General features: G+C 41.7%; 1 protein-coding gene across 3 annotated transcripts in view; it reads right to left on the bottom strand.

Moving 5' to 3' along the window:
- itsn1 (intersectin 1 (SH3 domain protein)) overlaps positions 1-24902 on the bottom strand; it is a 276283-nt gene that overhangs the window by 140295 nt on the left and 111086 nt on the right. For all 3 annotated transcript variants that reach the window (XM_070893816.1, XM_070893815.1, XM_070893814.1), the window contains exons 8-15: positions 24149-24258; positions 19133-19196; positions 17128-17265; positions 14824-14963; positions 9086-9348; positions 1445-1594; positions 1226-1366; positions 979-1066 (exon numbers count right to left, since the gene is read on the bottom strand). In XM_070893816.1, the coding sequence (XP_070749917.1) occupies positions 979-1066; positions 1226-1366; positions 1445-1594; positions 9086-9348; positions 14824-14963; positions 17128-17265; positions 19133-19196; positions 24149-24258 (1094 nt within the window). The remainder of the gene's footprint in view (positions 1-978; positions 1067-1225; positions 1367-1444; positions 1595-9085; positions 9349-14823; positions 14964-17127; positions 17266-19132; positions 19197-24148; positions 24259-24902) is intronic.

Genomic DNA, 24902 nt, shown 5'->3' on the forward strand with positions numbered 1-24902 from the left:
AAAGCAGCAACCCTCGCTTCCAAGGGTGCCAGTGGGTGCATATTTGTTGGGCCTCCTCCTGTTTGAGTTCTTTCCCGTTTGTTATGTGCCACCTTCCTCTGGAAAAATGAAAATATACCTTTTTTTTAAAAAGAGGGTGTCTTTCTGCTGGGTGGGATATATAAAGCTGGTCACATTTACATCACAATTACAATTGCATTGAATAAATGAAAATATTACTTACACTAACTACTTGACGAAGGTCCTGCCATTTCTTTTTGCACTGGCCTCCAGTTCTCAGGTCACCATTGCACAGTAATCTTGTGCAACTTGGTTCCAAGCGTTTCTTCATTTCTTTGGGTGGAACTTTTATATGTCCTCTGGTGTGTCCAGCTCGTGCCATCTGGCCTAAGCACAATAACTAGTGCCTCCACTTCATCCTGCAAGACATTTCTGGTCCTTGCACTGCATTACATCATGTATTGCAGTTGCGAATTTTCCAATGTTCTCACACAGCACTCAATGTTCTCTCACACACAACTGGCTCTTCAAAAATGGCCAATTGCAGACCGGGAGCTGTACTGCGCATGCGCACCCTTAGGAATAATGTCAAGAACGGTGGGTTTTTTTAGCGCATGCGCAGAAGGTGCAGCATTGTTTTTTCAGCGCAGACAGCAGACTCCACCTCCCCGAGGTGACTGGATAGATTGCACGGCGCCAATTTTGAAAAATACAGCGGGGAAACGTGGCACAAATATTTTGAGTATTTCTGGCTGAGCAAAACAGGCGTTACTCGAGCAATATGCCAAAAAAACGGCTTTGGGCAAAATTGAGCCCATAGTTTGGTTTCCTAGTTTGAAGAATACTGCAAATGAAATCTTTTCTGTGCTTGTATCTTGTTCAAATTCAGATGCACCATTACAAACCAAATCCATTCTTTTATATACAAATACACCTTTTGAAAGCAATAAAGTATACAATTTCAAAGACGATCCTTACTATGTAGACTGTTCTGTTGGACCTGCTTCAATTTATCATTGAGAGACTGTTTCTCAGGAATTAATCGACTGAGCATCTGTTGAAATTCCTACAGGTTGGAAGAAAAAAAAAGTTAGTATGCTTAAATGAATCTTATTTTTGTCCTTCCAAATTATGGTTGGGCATCAACATGAAGTTGAGGTGAAGAACCTTGTACCCCAGAAAAGGTATACCAATAACAGAAACTTGCACGTCAAATAAAACCGACCTGCAACTGTTGCTGTAAATGCGTGATTTCTGAAATTCGTAGCTCCCGTGTCTGATTTGTATGCTCAATCTCATGCCTTTGCGTGGAGAGACGAAATCGGATGTCTTGAAGCTTGCCTTCCAACTGATTCTTTTTATCATTCTAACAGAAGAAAACACATCTTTCAATACAAGTCTCCACTCCAAATTAATTGATAGCTTTGTTTGCATTTGAACTCACAAGGGCTTCCAGTTCAAACTCTAAAGTCTTTTTTCTTGCTTTCAAGGCAACAATATCTTCTTGTTCTTTGTTTCGTTGGTTCAAGAGTTCCTGTCGACGATTCCGCTCCCACTCTAGTTGCCGCTGCCTTTCAAGTTCGCGTTTTGCTGCCTATAGCCAAAACAATAGGAACATTGCAGATTATGTAATGAGAAATAATAAATCTTCAACCCTGAAATCATCTCACTGAACAGAGCTCAATTCGTATCAGTTGGAAATGCAAAATGTACACATTTATTCTCCCTTTACAGCATGTTTTGTAATGTCATGAACATCTCAAATCAAGCTATAATTCATGACACCTGATTTATGACTTGAAATCAGTAACAATATCGAACAATTGAGAATAAGGTTTTTTGAAAAATGGCCTTCTGCTTGGACATATAATATGCAACTTTGAATGTAACCAGAACGGGAAGTGACCTATTTACAATCAGTCCCAAATGTTTTCTTTTTTCTCATCTATGCCAGTGACAACTCCATGAGATAAGGAGAAATTTCTTCTGAGGGATGTAAATCTGTGGTATTCGCTACTTCAGAGCGCTGTGGAAGTTGGGACATTGAATAAATTTAAGACAGAAATAGACAGTTTCTTAAACAATAAGGGGATAAGGGGTTATGGGGAGCGGGCGGGGAAGTGGAACTGAGTCCATGATCAAATCAGCCATGATCTTATTGAATGGCGGAGCAGGCTCAAGGGGCCGTATGGCCTACTCCTGCTCCTATTTCTTATGTTCTTATGTTCTGTCCCAACTAGCTATTGAGGTAAATTTTTAAAATCACACCTTAAATCTATCCCAAAAAACGACTGATGGAATTCTCATACTTTAAAATTTTGCACAAAGGTAGCACTAAAGGCAGCACTGACTGATGTATCTCATCATCTTCTGGAATTTTTTTGAGGATGTTTCCAGTCGAGTGGACAAGGGAGAACCAGTTGATGTGGTATATTTGGACTTTCAGAAGGCTGTCGACAAGGTCCCACACACGAGATTAATGTGCAAAGTTAAAGCACATGGGATTGGGGGTAGTGTGCTGACATGGATTGAGAACTGGTTGTCAGACAGGAAGCAAAGAGTAGGAGTAAGTGGGTACTTTTCAGAATGGCAGGAAGTGACTAGTGGGGTACCGCAAGGTTCTGTGCTGGGGCCCCAGCTGTTTACACTGTACATTAATGATTTAGACGAGGGGATTAAATGTAGTATCTCCAAATTTGTGGATGACACTAAGTTGGGTGGCAGTGTGAGCTGCGAGGAGGATGCTATGAGGCTGCAGAGTGACTTGGATAGGTTAGGTGAGTGGGCAAATGCATGGCAGATGAAGTATAATGTGGATAAATGTGAGGTTATCCACTTTGGTGGTAAAAACAGAGAGACAGACTATTATCTGAATGGTGACAGATTAGGAAAAGGGAAGGTGCAACGAGACCTGGGTGTCATGGTACATCAGTCATTGAAGGTTGGCATGCAGGTATAGCAGGCGGTTAAGAAAGCAAATGGCATGTTGGCCTTCATAGCGAGGGGATTTGAGTACAGGGGCAGGGAGGTGTTGCTACAGTTGTACAGGGCCTTGGTGAGGCCATATCTGGAGTATTGTGTACAGTTTTGGTCTCCTAACTTGAGGAAGGACATTCTTGCTATTGAGGGAGTGCAGCGAAGGTTCACCAGACTGATTCCCGGGATGGCGGGACTGACATATCAAGAAAGACTGGATCAACTGGGCTTGTATTCACTGGAGTTCAGAAGAATGAGAGGGGACCTCATAGAAACGTTTAAAATTCTGACGGGTTTAGACAGGTTAGATGCAGGAAGAATGTTCCCAATGTTGGGGAAGTCCAGAACCAGGGGTCACAGTCTAAGGATAAGGGGTAAGCCATTTAGATGAGATGAGGAGAAACTTCTTCACCCAGAGAGTGGTGAACCTGTGGAATTCTCTACCACAGAAAGTTGTTGAGGCCAATTCACTAAATATATTCAAAAAGGAGTTAGATATAATCCTTACTACTAGGGGGATCAAGGGGTATGGCGAGAAAGCAGGAATGGGGTACTGAAGTTGCATGTTCAGCCATGAACTCATTGAATGGCGGTGCAGGCTCGAAGGGCCGAATGGCCTACTCCTGCACCTATTTTCTATGTTTCTATCTATGTTTCTATCACAGTCACTATCTAATGCAAGCAAAATATTATACTAATTTGCCCCCAATAATGAAAATAAATAAAGTCAAAGATTTATTTAACAATGGGTAACCATATGCTATTTCTCCAAGTACAGGTTTATGGAGTTAAATGTTTTTAAAATTGAAAGGCCGTAAAAAAAATCTTGATGTACAATTCATCACTCACTAAAGCCAGTATTTTAAAAGCTGGAGTCCCACTGAAAATGACTTAATTGAATGATTAACTTGGTTTCATTTTTAATTTGGAGCAGTTTTCAAACATTGAATAATGATATTAATGAAGCCAAAAGAAACTAAACCAGGTAGCACAAATAAGAACATAAGAAATAGGAAAAGGGGAGGAGCAACGAGACCTGGGTGTCATGGTACATCAGTCATTGAAACTTGGCATGCAGGTACAGCAGGCGGTGAAGGTGGCAAATGGTATGTTGACCTTCATAACCAGGGGATTTGAGTATAGGAGCAGGGAAGTCTTACTGCAGTTGTACAGGGCCTTGGTGAGGCCTCACCTGGAATATTGTGTTCAGTTTTGGTCTCCTAATCTGAGCAACGACTTTCTTGCTATTGAGGGAGTGCAGCAAAGGTTCACCAGACTGATTCCCGGGATGGCAGGACTGACATATGAGGAGAGACTGGATCGACTGGGCCTGTATTCAATGGAGTTTAGAAGGATGAGAGGGGATCTCATAGAAACATATAAAATTCTGACGGGACTGGACAGGTTAGATGCAGGAAGAATGTTCCTGATGTTGGTGAAGTCCAGAACCGGGGACATAATCCAAGGATAAAGGGTAAGCCATTTAGGACCAAGAGGAGGAGAAACTTCTTCACTCAGAGTTGTTAACCTGTGGAATTCCCTACCGCAGTTCATTGGATATATTCAAGAGGGAGTTAGATATGGCCCTTACGGCTAAAAAGGATCAAGGGGTATGGAGAGAAAGCAGGAAAGGGTACGAAGGTGAATGATCAGCAATGATATTATTGAATGGTGGTGCAGGCTTGAAGGGCCGAATGGCCTACTCCTGCACGTGTTTTCTATGTTTCTATGTCATAGGAGCAGGAGTAGGCCTTTCGGCCCCTCAAGCCTGCTCCTCCATTTAATATCATGGCTGATCTGATCTTGGGCTCAGCTCCATTTCCCTGCCCGCTCCCCAAAATCCTTCACTCCCTTATCGCTCAAAAATCTGTCTATCTCCATCTTAAATATATTCAATGACCCTGCCTCCACAGCTTTCTGGTGCAGATAATTCCACATATTTATGATCCTTTGAGAGAAGAAATTCCTCCAGATCTCAGTTCTGAATGGGCAACTCCTTATTCTTAAACTATGCGTCCTTGTTCTAGATTCTAGAATAAAGCACATGGCATTGGGGGTAATGTACTAACGTGGATAGAGAACTGGTTGGTAGACAGGAAACAGTCAGACAGAATAAACGGGTCCTTTTCAGAATGGCAGGCAGTGACCAGTGGGGTGCCGCAGGGTTCAGTGCTGGGACCCTAGCTATTTACAATATACATCAATGATTTAGATGAAGGAATTGAATGTAATATCTCCAAGTTTGCAGATGACACTAAGCTGGGTGGCAGTGTGAGCTGTGAGGAGGATGCTAAGAGGCTGCAGGGTGACTTGGACAGGTTAGATGAGTGGGCAAATGCATGGCAGATGCAGTATAATGTGGATAAATGAGATTATCCACTTCGGTGGCAAAAACAGGAAGATAGATTATTATCTGAATGGTGACAGATTAGGAAAAGGAGAGGTGCAACGAGTCATGGGACATCAGTCATTGAAGGTTGGCATGCAGGTACACAGCAGGCGGTGAAGGCAGCAAATGGCATGTTGGCCTTCATAGCGAGGGGATTTGAGTATAGGAGCAGGGAGGTCTTACTGCAGTTGTACAGAGACTTGGTGAGGCCACAACTAGAATATTGTGTTCAGTTTTGGTCTCCAAATTGGAAGAAGGACGTTCTTCCAATTGAGGGAGTACAGTGAAGGTTCACTAGACTGATTCCCGGGATGGCAGGACTGACATATGAGGAGAGACTGGATCGACTGGGCTTGTATCCACTGGAATTTAGAAGAATGAGAGGGTATCTCATAGAAACATAAAATTCTGACGTGATTGGACAGGTTAGAGGCAGGAAGAATGTTCCCGTTGCTGGGGAGTTCCAGTCCAAGAATAAGGGGTAAGCCATTTAGGACCAAGGTGAGGAGAAACTTCTTCACTGAGTGGTTAACCTGTGGAATTCTCTACCGCAGAAAGTTGTTGAGCCCAGTTCGTTAGATTTATTCAAAAGGGAGTTAGATATGGTTCTCAAGGCCAAAGGGATCAAGGGGTATGGAGAGAAAGCAGGAAAGGGGTACTGAGGTTGAATGATCAGCCATGATCTTATTGAATGGCGGTGCAGGCTCGAAGGGCCGAATGGCCTGCTCCTGCACCTAATTTCTATGTTTCTATTCCCGCACGAGTGGAAACATCCTCTCTGCATCCACCTTATCGAGCCCCCTCAGTATCTTATGTTTCAATAAGATCACAGCTCATTCTTCTAAACTCCAATGAGTATAGGTCCAACCTGCTCAATCTTTCTTCATAAGTCAACCCCTTCATCTCAGGAGTCAACCTAGTGATACTTTTCTGAACTGCCTCCAATGCAAGTATATCCCTCCTTAAACAAAGAGACCAAAAACTGTACACAATACTGTAAGTGTGGTTTCACCAATATCCTGTACAGTTGTAGCAGGACTTCTCTGCTTTTACACTCTATCCGCCTTGTAATAAAGACCAACATTCATTTGCCTTCCTGATTACTTGCTGTACCTGCATACTAACTTTTTGTGTTTCATGTACAAGGACCCCCAGGTCCCTCTGGACTGCAGCACTTTGCAATTTTTCTCCATTTAAATTATAATTTACTTTTTTATTTTTCCTGCCAAAGTGGATAACGTCTCACTTTCCCCACATTATACTCCATCTGCCAAATGTCTGCCCATTCACTTAGCCTGCCTATATCCCTTTGCAGATTCTATGTGTCCTCCTCACAACTTGCTTTCCCACCCATCTTTGTAATCATCAGCAAACTTGGCTACATTATACTCGGTCCCTTCATCCAAGTCATTAATATAGTTTGTAAATTGTTGAGGCCCCAGCACCAATCCCTGTGGCACCCCACTAGTTACCGTTTGCCAACCGGAAAATGATCCATTTATCCCGACTATTTTCTGTTCGTTAGCCAATCCTCTATCCATGCTAATATATTATCCCAACCCCATTAGCTCATATCTTGTGCAGTAACCTTTTATGTTGGACCTTATCAAATGCCTTCTGGAAATCCAAATACACCACATCCACTGGTTCCCCCTTATCCACCCTGGTCGTTACATCCTCAAATAACTCCAGCAAATTTGTCAACTATGATTTCCCTTTCATAAAACCATGCTGACTATGCTTTTCTAAATGTCCCGCTACTGCTTCCTTAATAATGGTCTCCAGCATTTTCCCAAAGACATATTAGGTTAACTGGTCTATAGTTTCTTGCTTTTTGTCTGCCTCCTCTTTTTTTAAAAATAGGGGCGTTACATTTGCGGTTTTCAAATCCGCTGGCACCGCTCCAGAATCCAGGGAATTTTTGTAGATTGCAACCAATGCATCCACTATCTCTGCGGCCATTTCTTTTAAGACCCTAGGATGCAGGCCATCAGATCCAGGGGACTTGTCCACCTATAGTTCAATTATTTTACTGAGTACTTTTTCTTTTGTGACCGATATTGTTTAAGTTCCTTCCTATAGCCCTTGATTATTTATTATTGGGATATTTTTAGTATCTTCTACAGTGAAGGCAGATACAAAATATTTGTTCAAAGTGTCTGCCATTTCCCTGTTCCCCATTATTAATTCCCCAGTCTCATCCTGTAAGGGAGTAACGTTTACTTGAGCTACTCTCTTCCTTTTTCCTATATCTGTAGAAGCTCTTACAATCTGATTTAATATTGCTTGTTAGTTTATTCTCATAATCCATATATTCTCTCTTATGAGTTGTCATTTGCTGGTTTTTAAAAATTTCCCAATCCTCTGGCCTCCCACTAATCTTGGCAACATTGTATGCCATTTTTTCAAATTTGATACCATCCTTTACTTCCTTCGATAGCCACGGATGGTTCTCCCTTCTCTTAAAGTCTTTCCTTCTCACTGGAATATATTTTTGTTGAGAATTATGAAATATCTCCTTAAATGTCTCCCACTGCTTATCAACCATCTTACACTAGAATCTATTTTCGCAGTCCACTTTAGTCAACTCTGCCGTCATAACTTTGTAATCGCCTTGAAGATCAGGACACTGGTTTGAGACCCAACTTTCTCATCCTCCAACTAATGAGATTCAACCATGCTATGATCACTCTTTCCTAGAGGATCCTTTACTTGGAGATTATTTACTAATCCAGTCTCATTTCACAGTAAATGATCTGAAGTCTTTAATTATGAAAATGGTAACAAAACAGCGTTAATAACTGATGAAGACACTGTAAAGATTCTCAGATAATGTCTCCCAGCATTAGTTCTCTATTGAAGGCCAAAAACATTTCTTCCACTTTTATTTTTAAGACTAGGCTTTACAGGTAGATCAGCTTTAATGAGATGTTATTATCCTACACAAGGTTCAAAATCATCTAGAAAAGAGATTGTGTAGTTAAACCAAAACTTCCTGGTTTTTAAAAGGAGGAGGATTGAATCAGAAAAGGAAACAGGGCAACAACTCATTCTTGTAATTTAGTTATGATTGCCTTTTTCCAAGAGCCAAGTTAGTATTAGAATTTACTATTCAAAATGATTAGGAAAAGTAGATGCTTCTGAATTCCACTGACTACTCAGAAGCTTAATTTAGACACTCAAATATGGCAATGGGGTTCTGTATAACTGACTAAAATAAAATAAAGTAGTACCACAGGGAGTAATGCAAGGCAAATTTTATATGCTATTTTGCACCAATACCTCACTAAACACATGGACTGTACTTAAAAGCACAATACCCACATTGCAAAGCTTTTAACATGCTGTGTGATCTACCACTACTGACTCCTCAGCTCAAGTTGTACTTCATGCGGAATAAAACAATTACTATAACATGCAATTCCTTGCAATGTGCAAAATATTTCCTTTTAATAGCAATGTTTAGGTGGGTTGCATTTTAAAATCAACATTTCAGAAAACAAAGCATTTTCAAAGAAGAAAAACAATTTTCCAGCACAAATACTTAATCGTAGTGTGCTTTGGACATGTAAACAAGATAATAATGTAGCCCGATGTGCAACAAACCATAATTACATATTTAAAGGCAGAATTGTGAAGTTTTGTGTTGCAGTTATATCCTGATATGCAACTTTTAAATTTAAAAAAATTACAACACTGTTGCTGTTCAAACAAGTATACCTCTCGCCTTTCTATTTCCTTTCTTCTCTCCTCCTCCCTCTGTCGCTCAAACTCTCGTTGTTTCTCCAACTGTTTTTCTAACTCCATCTGTCTTTTCCTTTCTTGCTCTAGTCGCTCACGCTCTTTCCGTTCCTGCTCTGCCCGTTCCAATTGGGCAAGTCGTTCCTGCTCCTTTCGTTGTTGCTCCAAAAGAACTTGCCGTCGCTTTTCAAGTTCAAGGTTTCCCCGTTCAAAATTCTCACGCTTCTTATCCTCGAATGTCACTGCAAAAAGGTTGAGTTGAGAAACAGTTTAATAAAGCACAAAAAAACATGCAACTGCAAAATAAAACATCTCAAAATAACCACCAATACCATTGCACCAGTTAAAACCACAGTGGCCCCATGATGATCTTACTTGGCCCATACATTTTCAACGCTCCGCATATCCCATTTAATAAAAGTCACTCCAAACCATTCTATAATTACCATAACTGAAAATTTAATAAAAATAATCCTATACTTTCATTGCTTTGCAGTGTATTTTCTACCAGTTAAAAAGACTTCTCCAGCACACAGCTTGTTAGTATTAAAGGATGGCCTCAAAGATCAGTGCCCACTTCTGAGTGGGACAGAGGTGGGAAATATCATCCCACACTCCCTCCCCCAGATCTTGAAGTGAACTGCCTCACAACTGGGATCTGCCAAGCAAAAATATAAAAATGCTTCACAAGAAGCAAAGGAAATAAAGTCATCATTCAGTCAATGGTGGCACGTGAACTACTCCAGTCACGAAAAGAAAACCAATCTAAAAATAAAGCAAGGTTTACAACCAGAACATTCAGAGTCATTTGAAATTTCAGTCAGTTTTTCTGTTCCAAGAACCTGAAGTTAAGATTTTCTGCCACGACCACAATTTTCAGAAGGCATTTGAGGTGCATAAATTACACTTTAAAAAATGATTATGCGTCAGACTTAATAGCAAATTACATAGTTGGATTGAAAACTAAGCAGGTAAGAGAGTATAATTTAAATGATAAGTGGGGAAGAACAGCTCTTCTTGGAGAAGCAGTGATAAATTGAGTTTCATAATGGTTTTTGAGTCCTCTGCTAGTCACATTACTAAAATGATGCTAAGGAGCACACTTTGGAATACTGAATTTGTTGGCGACATCTAACTATGAAGCGAGGTGATGAATGGAAAGGAAAATTGTGGTTTTCAAAGATAAATGGGCTTAGTGTGCAGAATGGCCAAGAAATGCAGCACGATTTTCATGTGGATTAAATTTAAGCCAAAGCACATGGATCAGAAGACAGCTTAACATATGGGGCAGCTTGTTGCACCCAATAGGTTGTGCCCTTCTAGTTCTAAAAATTCTATGCTCTTAAAATATTGAAAACAAAATTATATGCAAGTTACATTACTCATAGAAATAAGAGAAGTTAAAACAGACACAGCTCATCCAGCCCAACCTGTCCACGTCAGTTAGAATCATAGCATGATACAGCACAGAAGGCAATCATTCGGCACATCGTGCCTGGTCTTTGAAAGAGCTATCCAATTAGTTCCACTCCCCATATCTCTCCAAATATTTCCCTTCAGGTACTGATCCAATTCCTTTTGAAAGTTATTATTGAATCTACTTCCACCACCCTTTCAGGCAGTGCATTCCAGATTACAACCCCTCACTACAAAAAAAAAGTGTTTCCGCATGTCGCCTCTGGTTCGTTTGCAAATTACATTAAATCTGCGTCCTCTGGTTACCAACCATTCTGCCAGTGGAAACAGTTTCTCCTTATTTACTCTATCCAATCCCTTCATGAATTTGAACACCTTTATTAAACCTCCCCTTAACCTTGTCTGCTCCAAGGAGAACCACCCCTGGTCTCTCCACTTAACCGAGGTCCCTCATCCCTGGAAACATTCTAATAAATCTCCTCTGCACCCTCTCCAAGGCCTTGACATCCTTCCTAAAGTGTGGTGCCCAGAATTGGACACTATACTCCAGCTGGGGCTTAACCAGTGACTTAAAGGTTTAGCATAACTTCCTTGCTTTTGTACTCTATGCTTCTATTTATAAAGTCAAGGATGTCATATGCTTTTAAAAAAACAGCCCTCTCAACTTGTCCTGCCACCGTTAAAAGATTTGTGTATGAACAATCCCAGGTCCTGCAACCATTTTAAAATTGTTCCATTTAATTTTTACTGTCACTCCTCATTCTTCCTACCAAAAAGCATCATTTCACACTTGGCATTAAATTGCATCTGCCATGTCTCTCCCATTTCATCAGTCTGCTACTACCCTCCTCACTATTTGCTACATTTCCAAGTTTGGTGTCATCTGCAAACTTTGAAATTATGCCCTGTATACTCAAGTCCAGGACAGTAACATGCCAAAAAGCTCAGTGGTCCGAATACCAACCCCTACGAACACGATTGTAAAACAATATTGAAAAACAACCGCTCACCATTACCCTCTGCTTCTGTCTCTTGGCCAATTTTGTATCCATACTGCCACTGCCTCCTTTACTCCAATTTTGCAAACAAGTCTATTACAGGTGCAGCATCGAGAATCCGGAGTTCCGGAATCTGGACCCGTCAACACTGTCGACCTTGGCGGGGCCCCGCCTGAACACCTCCTCCGCAACGGAGCCGGCCCGAACAGCTCCTTGGCGGGGCCCCGCACGAACACCTCCTCCGCGACAGAGCCAGCCAGCCCGAACAGCTCCTCGGCGAATGCCTTTTGATGTTCAGAAATCCGGAAATATCCAAACCTGGGCTCAGGTGTTTCCGGATTCATGACGTCAGACAGTCAATCAAAGGTCCGGAAAAGCCTCGGCCCTGAGGGTTCCGGATTCTCGACGCTACACCTGTATATGGTACTTTAGCAAACGCCTTTTGAATGTCCATACATGTTGGACATGGAGAGGTGAGAGTTGAGAATCAAATTAACTATGATAACCACAACCATGTTGATGAACAGCAGATTGTCTGGGAAGCACAAGGAGAAATGCAACACAGAACATGAATAAAGGTGTTCTGTTGCACTCCAGATATCTGCTAATCAACTGGAATGCAAGAGAGTGTGCTGGCTAGAACAAACATCGACCATGAGTGATTAATGTAGAATGATGTCGAACTATAGTCCATAGTATTGATGCTTTGAAAGAAACAACTAATGTAACCTCAAGTCAGGAGGTATCTCGTAAAGCAGTTAGCAGTCAGATGGCCTATCTACACATGAAATGCCATCTTTGTGGTAAACAACCAGTATATAAAGGTGAAGTTGTGAGGCTAAGACGGATAGCAGGACCGAGAGAAACCCGAAGTGCTCCCCTTTTATTGTATGGACCGATTAGCTATACTGCATAAATCAAGACTGTTCCTTACACTCAACTATTCATGCTGACTTGAAGCATATTGCCAGAACCACAGAGCAAGGTTTACTCAATGTACACATCTGTACAAGGTTTACTCAATGTACTGCCTTCATCAGCCTCTCCGTTACTTTATCAAAGAACTCAATCAAGTTAGGCAAACACGATTAGCCTTTAACAAGTGTGCGCTGGCTGTCATTATTAACCCAGATTTTTCCAAGTGACAAATGCGTTTCGGGTTATTGTCTCAAAGTTCACCCACCACCAACAGTAGGCTGACTGGCCTGTTTTGTCGGGTTTATCCCTCTCCCCTTTTTTTGAACAGCGGGGTAACATTTGCAATCCTGCAGTCCTTTGACACTACTCCCATATCCAAGGACAAGTGGAAGATTATGGCCAGAGACACTACTATCTCCAACCTCAGCAATCTTGGATGCATCACCTCCGGACCAGATGACTCTTTACTTCATCAAAAAGTTATCGATGACACATTAACCTTACTGTCTCCTCTCCACAGATACTGCAGGACCAGCTGAGTGCTTCCAGCATTTGTTTCATCAGTCCATGTCGGTACTAACACGCCATGTAAGAAAATAGTCCAAGTCAGTGACCTGCCTTGTTCCCATAACCCTTCACCCCTTTTCTTTTCTCCAAATGTCCAATCTAATCTCAAATGACAAAGCAGTTTTAACTTCAACCACTAACCCTCATTGAATTCCATAGCCTTGGAACTCTGCAAAGGTGTTTCTCTTGCTCGCTGTTCTAAATCCCTTACATTTATTCTTGTATCTATGGTCCCTCACTGTTGATCCCTCAACTACTGTCCCATCCTTTCATAATCTTTACATCTTCCACATTGTTCCAATGAAAAAAGCTTCCATTTTTCAAGTCTTCCTTCATATTTGTACTTCCTCACACCAGGCAGCATCCCAGTGAATCTTCATTATACCTGCACTAAAACCTCATTATCCTTCCTATAGTGAGTAGTCCAATACTGCACCCTACTAGGTTGATTCTGGAGATGAGGGGGTTGACTTATGAAGATAGGTTGAGTAGGTTGGGCCTATACACACTGGAGTTCAGAAGAGGAGGTGATCTTATCGAAACATAAGATAATGAGGGGGCTCGACAAGGTGGATGCAGAGAGGATATTTCCACTCAGGGAAAACTAAAACTAGGGGACATCGTCTTAGAATAAGGGGCTGCCCATTTAAAACTGAGATGAGGAGAAATTTATTTCTCAGAGGGTTGTAAACCTATGGAATTCTCTGCCCCAGAGAGCGGTGGAGGCTGGGTCATTGAATATATTTAAGGCAGCGATACAGATTTTTGAGCAATAAGGGTTATGGGGAGTGGAGCTGAGCCCATGATCAAATCAGCCATGATCTTATTGAATGGTGGAGCAGGCTCGAGGGGCCAGGTGGCCTACTCCTGCTCCTATTTCTTATGTTCTACTCTAAATTACATCTTATTAAAACTTTATTTTATTGGCTTATTACTTCTTGGCTTTTATATACCTTGATGAAACCTAGAATTCCATTAGCTTTGTATTTTCACCATCAACCCGAGGTGCTGGCTTTCATGTCCTGGTAACCTGTACTCCTAAAATCTTCTGCCCTTCCACATCGAGCCTGCTTCCATTCAAAGTATAATTAATACTTGTGTTTTTTTTTTTAAATAACATGCATCATCTCACAATGACACTGAATTCCATCTGCCACTTTTTACATCATTCCCCTATCTTATCAATATCCCTTTGCAGCTTCCTCTTTGCTCATCTAAAGAATTAACTAAATCTCCCATTTTGATATGAGCAAATTTCCAAACGGCTCCCTCTTGGCCTATATCCAAATCGTCGATATACAGTAAACCAAAGTGGCCCCAGAACTGAACCATGTGGGACACCACTACTAACTTCAAACTGAAAAACTGCCCCTCACTCATACTTTCTGTTTTATCCTTGCTCACCAACAGTCCTCACAATTATTATGTACAATAAAATGGAAGATACAGTCCAGGATTATCCTCTCAACAAAAATCTATCTCCAATTAATTCCCCATTGCAACACTTCATTCCCCATTCCATCTTCAAATTTACCCCTACCACAAAATTGCGATCAATTGCTGCACCTAGCACTTGGCATAGCTCAAACCAGCTCTCAAAAGTGGAACAGATTCAAATAATCAGAAGTTACAACTCAGACACTCCAAATGGAGGAAATCGAAATCTCCCAACAGGCTGCCAGAAAGGTGGAAAGAAATTTCTCTCAACAGGTATGAGGAGAAATCATGAGTGATTATTTTCTACTGTAACTAGGTGGCAATGGAAGAAAGATGTAGTTCACACTGAAAATACTTGACTGAAGTAATACTACAATTTACCAGGCAATTTCTTTTCAGATTCATCTTCTTGTGGTTCTTCAGCTACCCTTTGATCAATACTTAATGAGCTTCCAGTTGACATTCCACTACCAGACCTGGCTCTTCTGCAATATTCAAATAGAACTGTTGGACTGTAACATCTAAATGATTTTAAAGAATGGAGTTAAATTCAATTCATAGTATGCATTTGACACAAAAATATTCCAAAATTAAATCATCTCTTACAAATTTAAACACACTAAAATTCATTTTTTTCCTCAAAAAAGCAAAATTATTTTAGACAAAACACTTTGCTAACTGGGGTAGGTTGACTGGATGGCACAATGCACAGGGTTTACAGCACATTGCATATAGTGCTAGGATGTAGTCTGGCACTTGCAATTTATTTTGTTCCAAACTCAGTTATGCCATGGCAATGCACCAACTAAAGGTCAGGCACTTCATTACAGGGAAGGAGAACTAGAGAATCAGTTACCATGTGCTCTCTTATGCTTTCAAGGTGACCGGCTATTCATTGGCCTTGAATAAGGCCGGTAAGCAGTTTTATGTCGTACTGTCAAGACTTGAAAAAAAATGTATTCCGCATGGGATATACATAACCTTGATCATGAATTTGTAAGATTAGAATCTGGACAATTAAAAAAAAAAAGGATATATTGTATGGTCAGCTAAAATAGTAACATATCTCTCATTAGGCGGGAAATTGTGTTAGGGAAATTGATGGGATTGAAAGCCAATAAATCCCCGGGGCCTTATAGTCTGCATCCCAGAATACTTAGAGGTAGCCCTAGAAATAGTGGATGCATTGGTGATCATTTTCCAACAGTTTATCGACTCTGGATCAGTTCCTATGGACTGGAGGGTAGCTAATGTAACACCACTTTTTAAGAAAGGAGGGAGAGAGAAAACGGGGAAGTATAGACCGGTTAGTCTGACATCAGTAGTGGGGAAAATGTTGGAATCAATTATTAAAGATGAAATAGCAGCACATTTGGAAAGCAGTGACAGGATCAGTCCAAGTCAGCATGGATTATGAAAGGGAAATACTGCTCGACAAATCTTCTAGAATTTTTTGAGGATGTAACTAGTAGACTAGGGAGAACCAGTGGATGTGGTGTATTTGGACTTTCAAAAGGCTTTTGACAAGGTCCCACACAAGAGATTGGTGTGCAAAATTAAAGCACATGGTATTGGGGATAATGTACTGACGTGGATAGAGAACTGGTTGGTAGACAGGAAGCAGAGTCGGGATAAACGGTCCTTTTCAGAATGGCAGGCAGTGACTAGTGGGGTGCCGCAGGGCTCAGTGCTGGGACCCCAGCTATTTACAATATACATTAATGATTTAGACGAAGGAATTGAGTGTAATATCTCCAAGTTTGCAGATGACACTAAGCTGGGTGGCGGTGTTAGCTGTGAGGAGGACGCCAAGAGGCTGCAGGGTGACTTGGACAGGTTAGGTGAGTGGGCAAATGCATGGCAGATGCAGTATAATGTGGATAAATGAGATTATCCACTTTGGTGGCAAAAACAGGAAGATAGAATATTATCTGAATGGTGACAGATTAGGAAAAGGAGAGGTGCAACGAGTCATGGGACATCAGTCATTGAAGGTTGGCATGCAAGTACACAGCAGGCGGTGAAGGCAGCATGGCATGTTGGCCTTCATTGCTAGGGGATTTGAGTATAGGAGCAGGGAAGTCTTACTGCAGTTGTACAGGGCCTTGGTGAGACCTCACCTGGAAGTGTGTTTAGTTTTGGTCTCCTAATCTGAGGAAGGACGTTCTTGGTATTGAAGGAGTGCAACAAAGGTTCACCAGACTGATTCCCAGGATGGCAGGACTGACATATGAGGAGAGACTGGATCGACTGGGCCTATATTCACTGGAGTTTAGAAGGATGAGAGGGGATCTCATAGAAACATATAAAATTTTGATGGGACTGGACAGGTTAGATGCAGGAAGAATGTTCCTGATGTTGGGGAAGTCGAGAACCAAGGGACACAGTCTAAGGATAAGGGGTAGGCCATTTAGGACCAAGGTGAGGAGAAACTTCTTCACTCAGAGTTGTTAACCTGTGGAATTCTCTACCGCAGAGTTGCTGATGCCAGTTTGTTGGATATATTCAAGAGGGAGTTAGATATGGCCCTTACGGCTAAAGGGATCAAGGGGTATGGCGAGAAAGCAGGAAAGGGGTACTGAGGGAATGATCAGCCATGATCCTATTGAATGGTGGTGCAGGCTCGAAGGGCCGAATGGCCTACTCCTGCACCTATTTTTTATGTTTCTATGTTGCACTACTAACCTGAATGTTGGTGGGATCAATTCTCGAGTCAACACAGGAGGCAATGGCTGCCCCGACATAGCCATATCAATTAAGTGCATGGCCAGAATGAATTCCTCGGCTGTAAGTTTTCCATCTTGATCTATGTCAGAAAGGTTCCTGTAGAGGATTAAGGAGGAGAGAATTGTTGGAGGTGGAGGAAGAAATGGGCTGACAATGTAAAAAAAACTTTTAAAAATGTACTTGCATTAACCATGCTTTTGGTTATCCAATACACTTTTATTAATGCATGTTTACTTGAGGTCATTTTTCCCTCCCATACTTCATCTCCTTATACCATTTACTCCAAGGCTTACCATTCTAAAGCCAGGGCTAGAATGTGCATAAATATTGACCAAAGAAGCTCATTCTTCAGATTGCAACACTTCTTCCTTACAAGCACCACAACTAAAGAGGGAAGCTCAGAGCATCAGGAAAACTGAGGTTGCAATTGCACATTCTGCTATTTTGTAGAATTGGTGCTCCACTAAACCACTTGGCTAGATTTTCAGTTGTTGCCGAAAACTGCAGTTTTACGCCAAAATTACTGTTTCCGCTGCGCTACCGTTTTTAGGCCTAAATTTCAGCCTTTAGGTCCATCAATAAAGTTGTCGTTGCATGAGGATTCTCAGTGCAACCGTGAGTTTCAGCAACTTTAGTCAGAGACTGGTGGCGCTGCAAAAAGCGCCTTGGCCGGGGCAGGGAGCTAAATAAAAATGTAAAAAAAAACATTCACCTACTAAATCGTTGAAAAATAATAACTTTAACTTACCTTTTTTTGCAGGTCTTCATACTTACCGCTGCTGGCAAGGCTGCACCAACAGGTTTGACCTGTCGGTATTCTGGGTGTGGCGGAGAGTGCCCAAAGTATGACGGTAATGCAATCCGCGGCGTTGCATGTCGTTTTAAGTCGGCGCACCTCTCCCCGGGTATGTGGAAGCGCCCGAAGATCTCACCGACCGGGTTTTCACCGCAAAAACCCGGTCACAAAGTTGGTGCAAATCTAGCCCTTAGTCTTTAATGCAAAAATCATCGCTGTAATACCAAGCTCCTAGTGCTATGAAGTGGTAAAATAAATACTTGTCATTCATTCTGAAGAATTAATTTTCTTACGATCAGTGTAAATGTAGCATGCTAACTTACTTTGATTCGTCTGTGCTAATCATGTCATGCGGTTAGCAGTGACCAATCAGATCTGAGAATCATGTGTCACAACAGATACAAAAGACAGTCATTACACAAATACAGTGACAAGATGCAGAGTATAACTCCTTTTACTCGACCCCAACATGCCTCAACTGCAATTTCAGAAGAACAACCAACTACCATGCAGGGTGCTGAATTAAGGCAAACTTTGTGCTGAAAGCCTGTGCAAACGATTGAGACTACCCAAACACATTTCAAGTAGGACCCTTGCTACCAAAGGTGCCTTTTATCCCATCATTCTGGGCTGGATTTAAACGCAGGTCCCAGAGGTTAAAAGGTCAGTATCTAACCCTCTGCACCACCCAATTCTTAATGTATTTTGCTACAGATGATTAACTTTAATAAAATGGTTGCATGAAGATCAAAATATGCTAATGATCCAACATGCCTTCGATACCTTGTGCAGCTAGCTCCAAATCTTGGTTGTTCTGCCTAGAGGAAGGCATTGAGTGAAAGCTGGGTACTTCTATGCAAGGGAAGAGGGGTGGGAGAGTGCTCATCTTGCTCGCAACTAAGGGCAGTGGCAAAAGTCTACAAGGAGGCAAACTGTACACTTTCTGCTCAACAGCAGATGTGTATGTGGTACAAGATGGAGGGGAAAAATGTGGTGAGAGGAGCAAAGGAACTCAATGAAAATCATCTGCACCGCATTTTAGTCATAGAAACAAGCAGCTAAAGCTTCACACATCATCCCCAATTGCATGCCTTTGCAAAGATTGTTCAAACCTTGTGCCAGATTTGCGGAAATAATGTGTTTGGATGACTTTCGGAAAATACTTACCATATAGACGCTAACTGAGCCTGTGGTAAACTGGATTGCATTAAGATGGTTCTTGCCTGTGGACCTGTAAAATGAAAATGTCTCCATTCAGTATCATTTACTGCATTGTTGTAATGTTTGCATCACTTTGTCCATTCCTGTGATTTGCTGAATTCCTGCTTGGAATACCAATACAGGCAAAAACATTCCATGATTATCAGGATTTCAAGTGCCTGTGAAAAACGGATATCATTTTCTGATAGTCCAAGACAAAGTAAGTAAGGTTGCATATTTTCTTGAGTAAAATCATTGAATCTTGGCTGCCATTTTGGAGCAGTGGCCGTGGCTTCTCATGATCTGAAAGTGAATGGATGGACAGAAAGGGAGATAAATAGAACAGAAAAAAATCAAAACACTTAGCAAGAAACCAAGCAATGCAGAGAAGGGGGAGAAATACAGACAGCATCAAAGATCAGAAAAATTGGCAAACAAGCAAATAAGAAAAAAGGCAAAAAATATATTATATTGCCAATATACACATCCACAAAAATTAATATCTTATGATGCATTGTTAAAATGAGCCAGTATGATACAGCTGTTAAAAGGGGTAAAAAGGATGAAAAATTTCCTGCAAAGCATCCAGTACTTGACAATTCAATACAGGAAGTTGTTTACGGAAGTTTGAAAAGTGAAATTCCAGCTAGTGAGAGTGAGCAACTTTAAGCAGGGTCGAAGCGGAGCTACAATCAAAATGATTAATGTGCATTGCAGTAAGTAGCAATTTGCGAAAATAAACGGAACAACTCGAGGCCATGGATCTTTTGCTGCTCAAAAATGTTTTACTACTGCAGAAAAAGAATAAAATCCTTATCCAAATACTTTTGGAAATAAAGTGTGGATTTGGAGGGGGGGGGGGGGGGGAGAGAATGAGGATGAGAGATTAAATTCTCTAAAAATCATCTCTCTCTTCAACGCCCCCACCCCTCCCATACCAGGACAGAGATAATAGCCTGCACCCACTGCCTCTCGGCACCAGGAAGGCGCAGCTCTTAAAAGCACATCCTTTAATTGGACGTTTAACTAACAATGTGCCCTTCTCATTCGCTGTGGGATTTGAGGTACCCATTCATCCCCTTTCTTTAATGGTCATTCCAAAATTGAAGTTGACAGAAATTTTGGACAAGAAGCCCGGTCCTTTAATACTATTGCACAGCTATGTGGCTGCTTGGTTTTAAAAAAGAAAAACCACAAGCTCTTAAAATAGAAGTGTCCATTTAAAAACTAACTACTTGTCCCGCAGATTAAAGACTTGGTCAGAACCGTTTTGTTTGAATCATTTTCATCTGAGTTCCTATCCACGTCGACAATCTAAAACCAGAGCAAGATCTTTCAGCAACTATTACCATAGTTTCTAGACCTGCCCCGATTTAACCCTTCTATGTGATGGCCCTGACGTGGCTAGAGTGGATAAAGCCACTGGTCTGTATGGTTTGCATCCATGCGTATTAAAAGTTAGGGAACAGATAGCAGAGGCACTATTACAAATATATAACAATTCATTAGAAAAGGGAATAGTGCCAGAGTACTGGCAGACAGCTAATGTTATCTAAAAAAGAGACAGAACAAGTCCAGGGAAGTATCGACCAATTAGCTGAACATCAGTGGTAGGAAAGATAATAGAATCCTTACTCATTGTAACCCATCTAGAAACCGAAAATAACATGCAGTCAATACAGATTTCAAAAGGGAAGGTCATGCTTGACCAACCTTATTGAATTCTTTGAAGTAGTAACAGAGTGAGTAAGTGCAATGCAGAAGATGTAACATATTTGAATTTGAATGGAGGTACTACACAGTAGACTCACGACTAAGGTCAAAGCATGTGGAGTCAGAGAACAGGCAGCAGCTGGCTACAAAACAGGAAACAGTAGGAGTCAAGGGTAGCTACTCAGACTGGCAAAAGGTGGGTAGTGGTATCCCATCGGGTGCTGGGACCACTGTTCACAATTTACTTTAATGTTTTGAACTCTGGAATCCCAAGTACAATTTCAAAATTTGAGGACAACTCCAAATTGGTTTGTGTAGTTAAAACTAAGGAAAAATGCAACAAAATACACAAACATAGGAATAAACTTGCAGAATGGGAGTGTAATTGGCAAATTAATTTCAATATAGTTAAGTGTCTTCAAACACACTTCCTCAGGCGACCGAAGGCTGCACTGAAGGCAGTGTTGGACTTGGTCATCGACGTCTGCCCTTATTGACAGTAGGCTCCCGAGGTATGGAAAACAGTCCACATTGTCCAAAGCCTCGTCGTGGATTTTGATAATTGGGGAGCAGTGCTGTGTGGTGGGGGCAGGTTGGTAGAGGACGTTTGTTTTACGCATCTTTAGTGTAAGGCCCATGCTCTCGTACGCTTCGGTGAAGGTGTTGATGATGGCTTGGAGTTCGGCCTTCGAGTGTGCGCAGACGCAAATGTCGCCTGCATACTGTAATTCAATTACCGAAGATAGGACGACCTTGGAGCTGGCCTGGAGGCAGCGGAGGTTGAACAGTTTCCCGATTGTTCTGCAGATTAGCTCCACTTCAGCGGGGAGCTTACTGAGGGCGAGATGGTGCTTTACAGCACGGAAGATCGAGAAGAGCATTGGTGCAATGACACAGCCTTGTTTGACCTCGGTCCGAACGTGAATTGGGTCTGTGGTGAATCCGTTAGTCAGGATCACAGCTTGCATGTCATCGTGAAGCAGGCGAAGGATGGTGACAAACTTTTGAGGACAGTGCTCCATAATCCCTCATGGTTGACAGTGTCGAAGACATTTGTGCGGTCAAAGGCGGCCATGTACAGGGATTGGTGCTGTTCCCTGCATTTCTCTTGGATTTACCACGACCTCAAATCCGGCACCAAGCTCATGGTCTACAGAGCAGTAGTGATACCCGCTCTCCTATATGCTTCAGAAACAGGGACTATGTACAGCAGGCACTTCAAAGCACTGGAGGTGTACCACCAACGCTGCCTCCGCAAAATCCTGCAAATCCATTGGCACACCCATCAATGTTCTCACTCAGGCCAACATACCAAGCATCGAAGCACTGACCACACTCAATCAGCTCCATTGGGTGGGCCACGTCGTCCATACGCCAGATACGAGACTCCCAAACCAAGCATTCTACTCGGAGCACCGACACGGCAAGCGAGTCCCAGGTAGGCAGAGGAAATGCTTCAAGGACGCACTCAAAACCTCCTTGAAAAAGTGCAACATCCCCACCGACACCTGGGAATCCCTGGTCCAAGACCGTTATAAGTGGAGGAAAAGCATCCGGAAAGGCGCTGAACACCGAGTCTCTTCAGCGGGAGCAATCTGAAGCCAAGCGTAGACAGTGGAAGGAGCGCACGGTAACCCAAGCACCCCACCCACCTGTTCCTTCAACTACCGTCTGCCCCACCTGTGATTGAAACTAGTTCCCGCATCGGACTCAGTCACCCGAGAACTAATTTTTAGTGTGGAAGCAAGTTATCCTCGACTCTGATGGAGAGAGAGCGAGCGCGCGAGAGAGAGAGAGCGCGAGCGAGCGAGCAAGTGGGGCATTTTGGTAGGAGTAAGGCTACATACTGCTTGGATAATCAGAGTCAGAATAGGGTAGAGGAGAAAAGTGACAGGAATAGATACAAAAATCACAAAGTAGCCACACAGGTTAATAAGGCCATAAAAAAGCAAACCAAGCACTAGGGTTCATTTCTAGAGGGATAGAATTGAAAAACAGAAAAGTTATGTTAATCTTGCATAGATCCTTGGTGAGATCACACTTAATACTGTGCACAGTTCTGGTCTCCGTATTATAAAAAAGATAGAGGCATTGGCGAAGGTGCAAAAAAAGATGCACACGCATGATATCAAAACCAAGAGGATATACTGATCAGGAAAGGCTGAACAGGCTGGGGCACTTTTCTCTGGAAAAAAGGCTGAGGGGTCACCTGATAGAGGTCTTTAATGTAATGAAGGGTTTGATAGCACAGACGTAGAGAAAACGTTTCCACTTGTAGGGGAATTCAAAACGAGAGATCATAAATATAAGATAGTCACTAACAAATCCAATAGGGAATTCAGGAGAAACGTCTTTACCCAAAGAGTGGCAAGAATGTGGAACATGCTACTACAAGGAGGCATTTAAGGGGAATCTAGATGAGCACGAGGGAGAAAGGTACAGAAGGATATGCTGATGGGGTTAGATGAAAAAGGGTGGGAGGAGGCTCGTGTGGAACATAAATGGCGTCATAAACCAGTTGGGCCAAATGGCCTGATTCTGTGCTGTAGACTCAAAGGCCTGACAAATGTATGACGTCTTGCAAGTTAATGTGGCTGTTGAACTCAAGCAGTATCTATTTGGTTTTCCACTGGATTCTTTCCTCAAAAATGTATCCTATGTTTTACCATTGACAGATACTTAAATACATAACATGGTATCAAACCGAAATGCCAAATGCAGTGCAACAGATAGGGAAAATACCCGGCGTCGCATTTCAGATCGTAAGAAAGGCTTCATTTTTAATATCTCAAGGTGGTGATAGTTCACTTTAAATTTTAATCAAGCTGCTACACAATGTAATTGCCAAATGATGTCCATGGCCTTTCATATTCACTGGTGATGCAAGGCATTATTCATATACAAATACATGTTGATTGCAAAGCATGTAGAAACCACTTAGATGGTTTGTCCTGAAGACAGTTAATTTAAGGCTAATGGGTTTGCTAATGTGCAAACTGATATGCATCCAGAATCCAAATAAACAAAATTAAATTTAAAAAAACATTGGGGTTGTAGGAGGAGTTGGAATATGACGAGCAAGTCTCAAAGCCGCTGTTATTTTCTATTTCTTGTAAAGAGATTGCTTCTGCAAAATATAGCATGCAGAGGAAAATAGCAAACTTAGTTTTTATCACCGTAGAGCATGAGTTAAATCGATTCACATGCTATTGAATTCAATTCACAAGATATTAGAGAATGAAATACAGAGCCATTTGCTGAGCTCCTTACCGGTTAAATGTCCACTCATTGTTTTATCGTGACTGTTGAAGAGCTGCCTGTATTTCAATCTAGATGACTGTGGAACAGCCCATTCTACAGCAACAGCCAAGGGTGGCACACTAAAACAAACCAAAATAAAAAAGGACAATCCTTCATAAAACAGAATGTGAATTCTATTTTCACTCAAAGAATCTTTATTACAAGCAAAATGCTTCAACTAAAACACCGAACATATATTCAATACATTTTCTATTATCACTTACGCAAAAAGTCTTATCCAAGTTTATGCTCAAAGACATTAAATTGCACACACTTTTTAAAAAGAAAACTTTGAAAATAAAACTTGCCATAAGTCAAAATTCATGCCATTTTCTCCCTTGCACTGCAGACGCAATGCTGCATATGTTCTCTACTACACTTTTGGGAAGGGATCCTGTGTGTTATCTGGGCATTTCAAGAGATGCAATGCCCTAAAAGTTAGTTCTAATCTTACTCTACCAGAAAAAAAGTCGCAAATACTCAGAAGCACTAAAGCCAGAAAACAATGTTCTTCCTGAGTGGTTTAATTTTAGGTAGACAGTCATCGAAACATGCTCTTGTACCACAGAACAAGAGACGCAGGCCCATCAATCCCATTCACCATAAAGCAACTTCATAATCTCAGCCACTCCCGACTCCTGGGGTGGGATAATGGGGCAAGAAAAAAAGGGAGTTACTCTGGCATCCTACTTTATAGACAAGGTTCGGAAACAGCCCATTAACA

The sequence above is a fragment of the Pristiophorus japonicus genome, chromosome 11 (assembly GCF_044704955.1).
Source record: "Pristiophorus japonicus isolate sPriJap1 chromosome 11, sPriJap1.hap1, whole genome shotgun sequence".
Taxonomy (NCBI): domain Eukaryota; kingdom Metazoa; phylum Chordata; class Chondrichthyes; family Pristiophoridae; genus Pristiophorus; species Pristiophorus japonicus.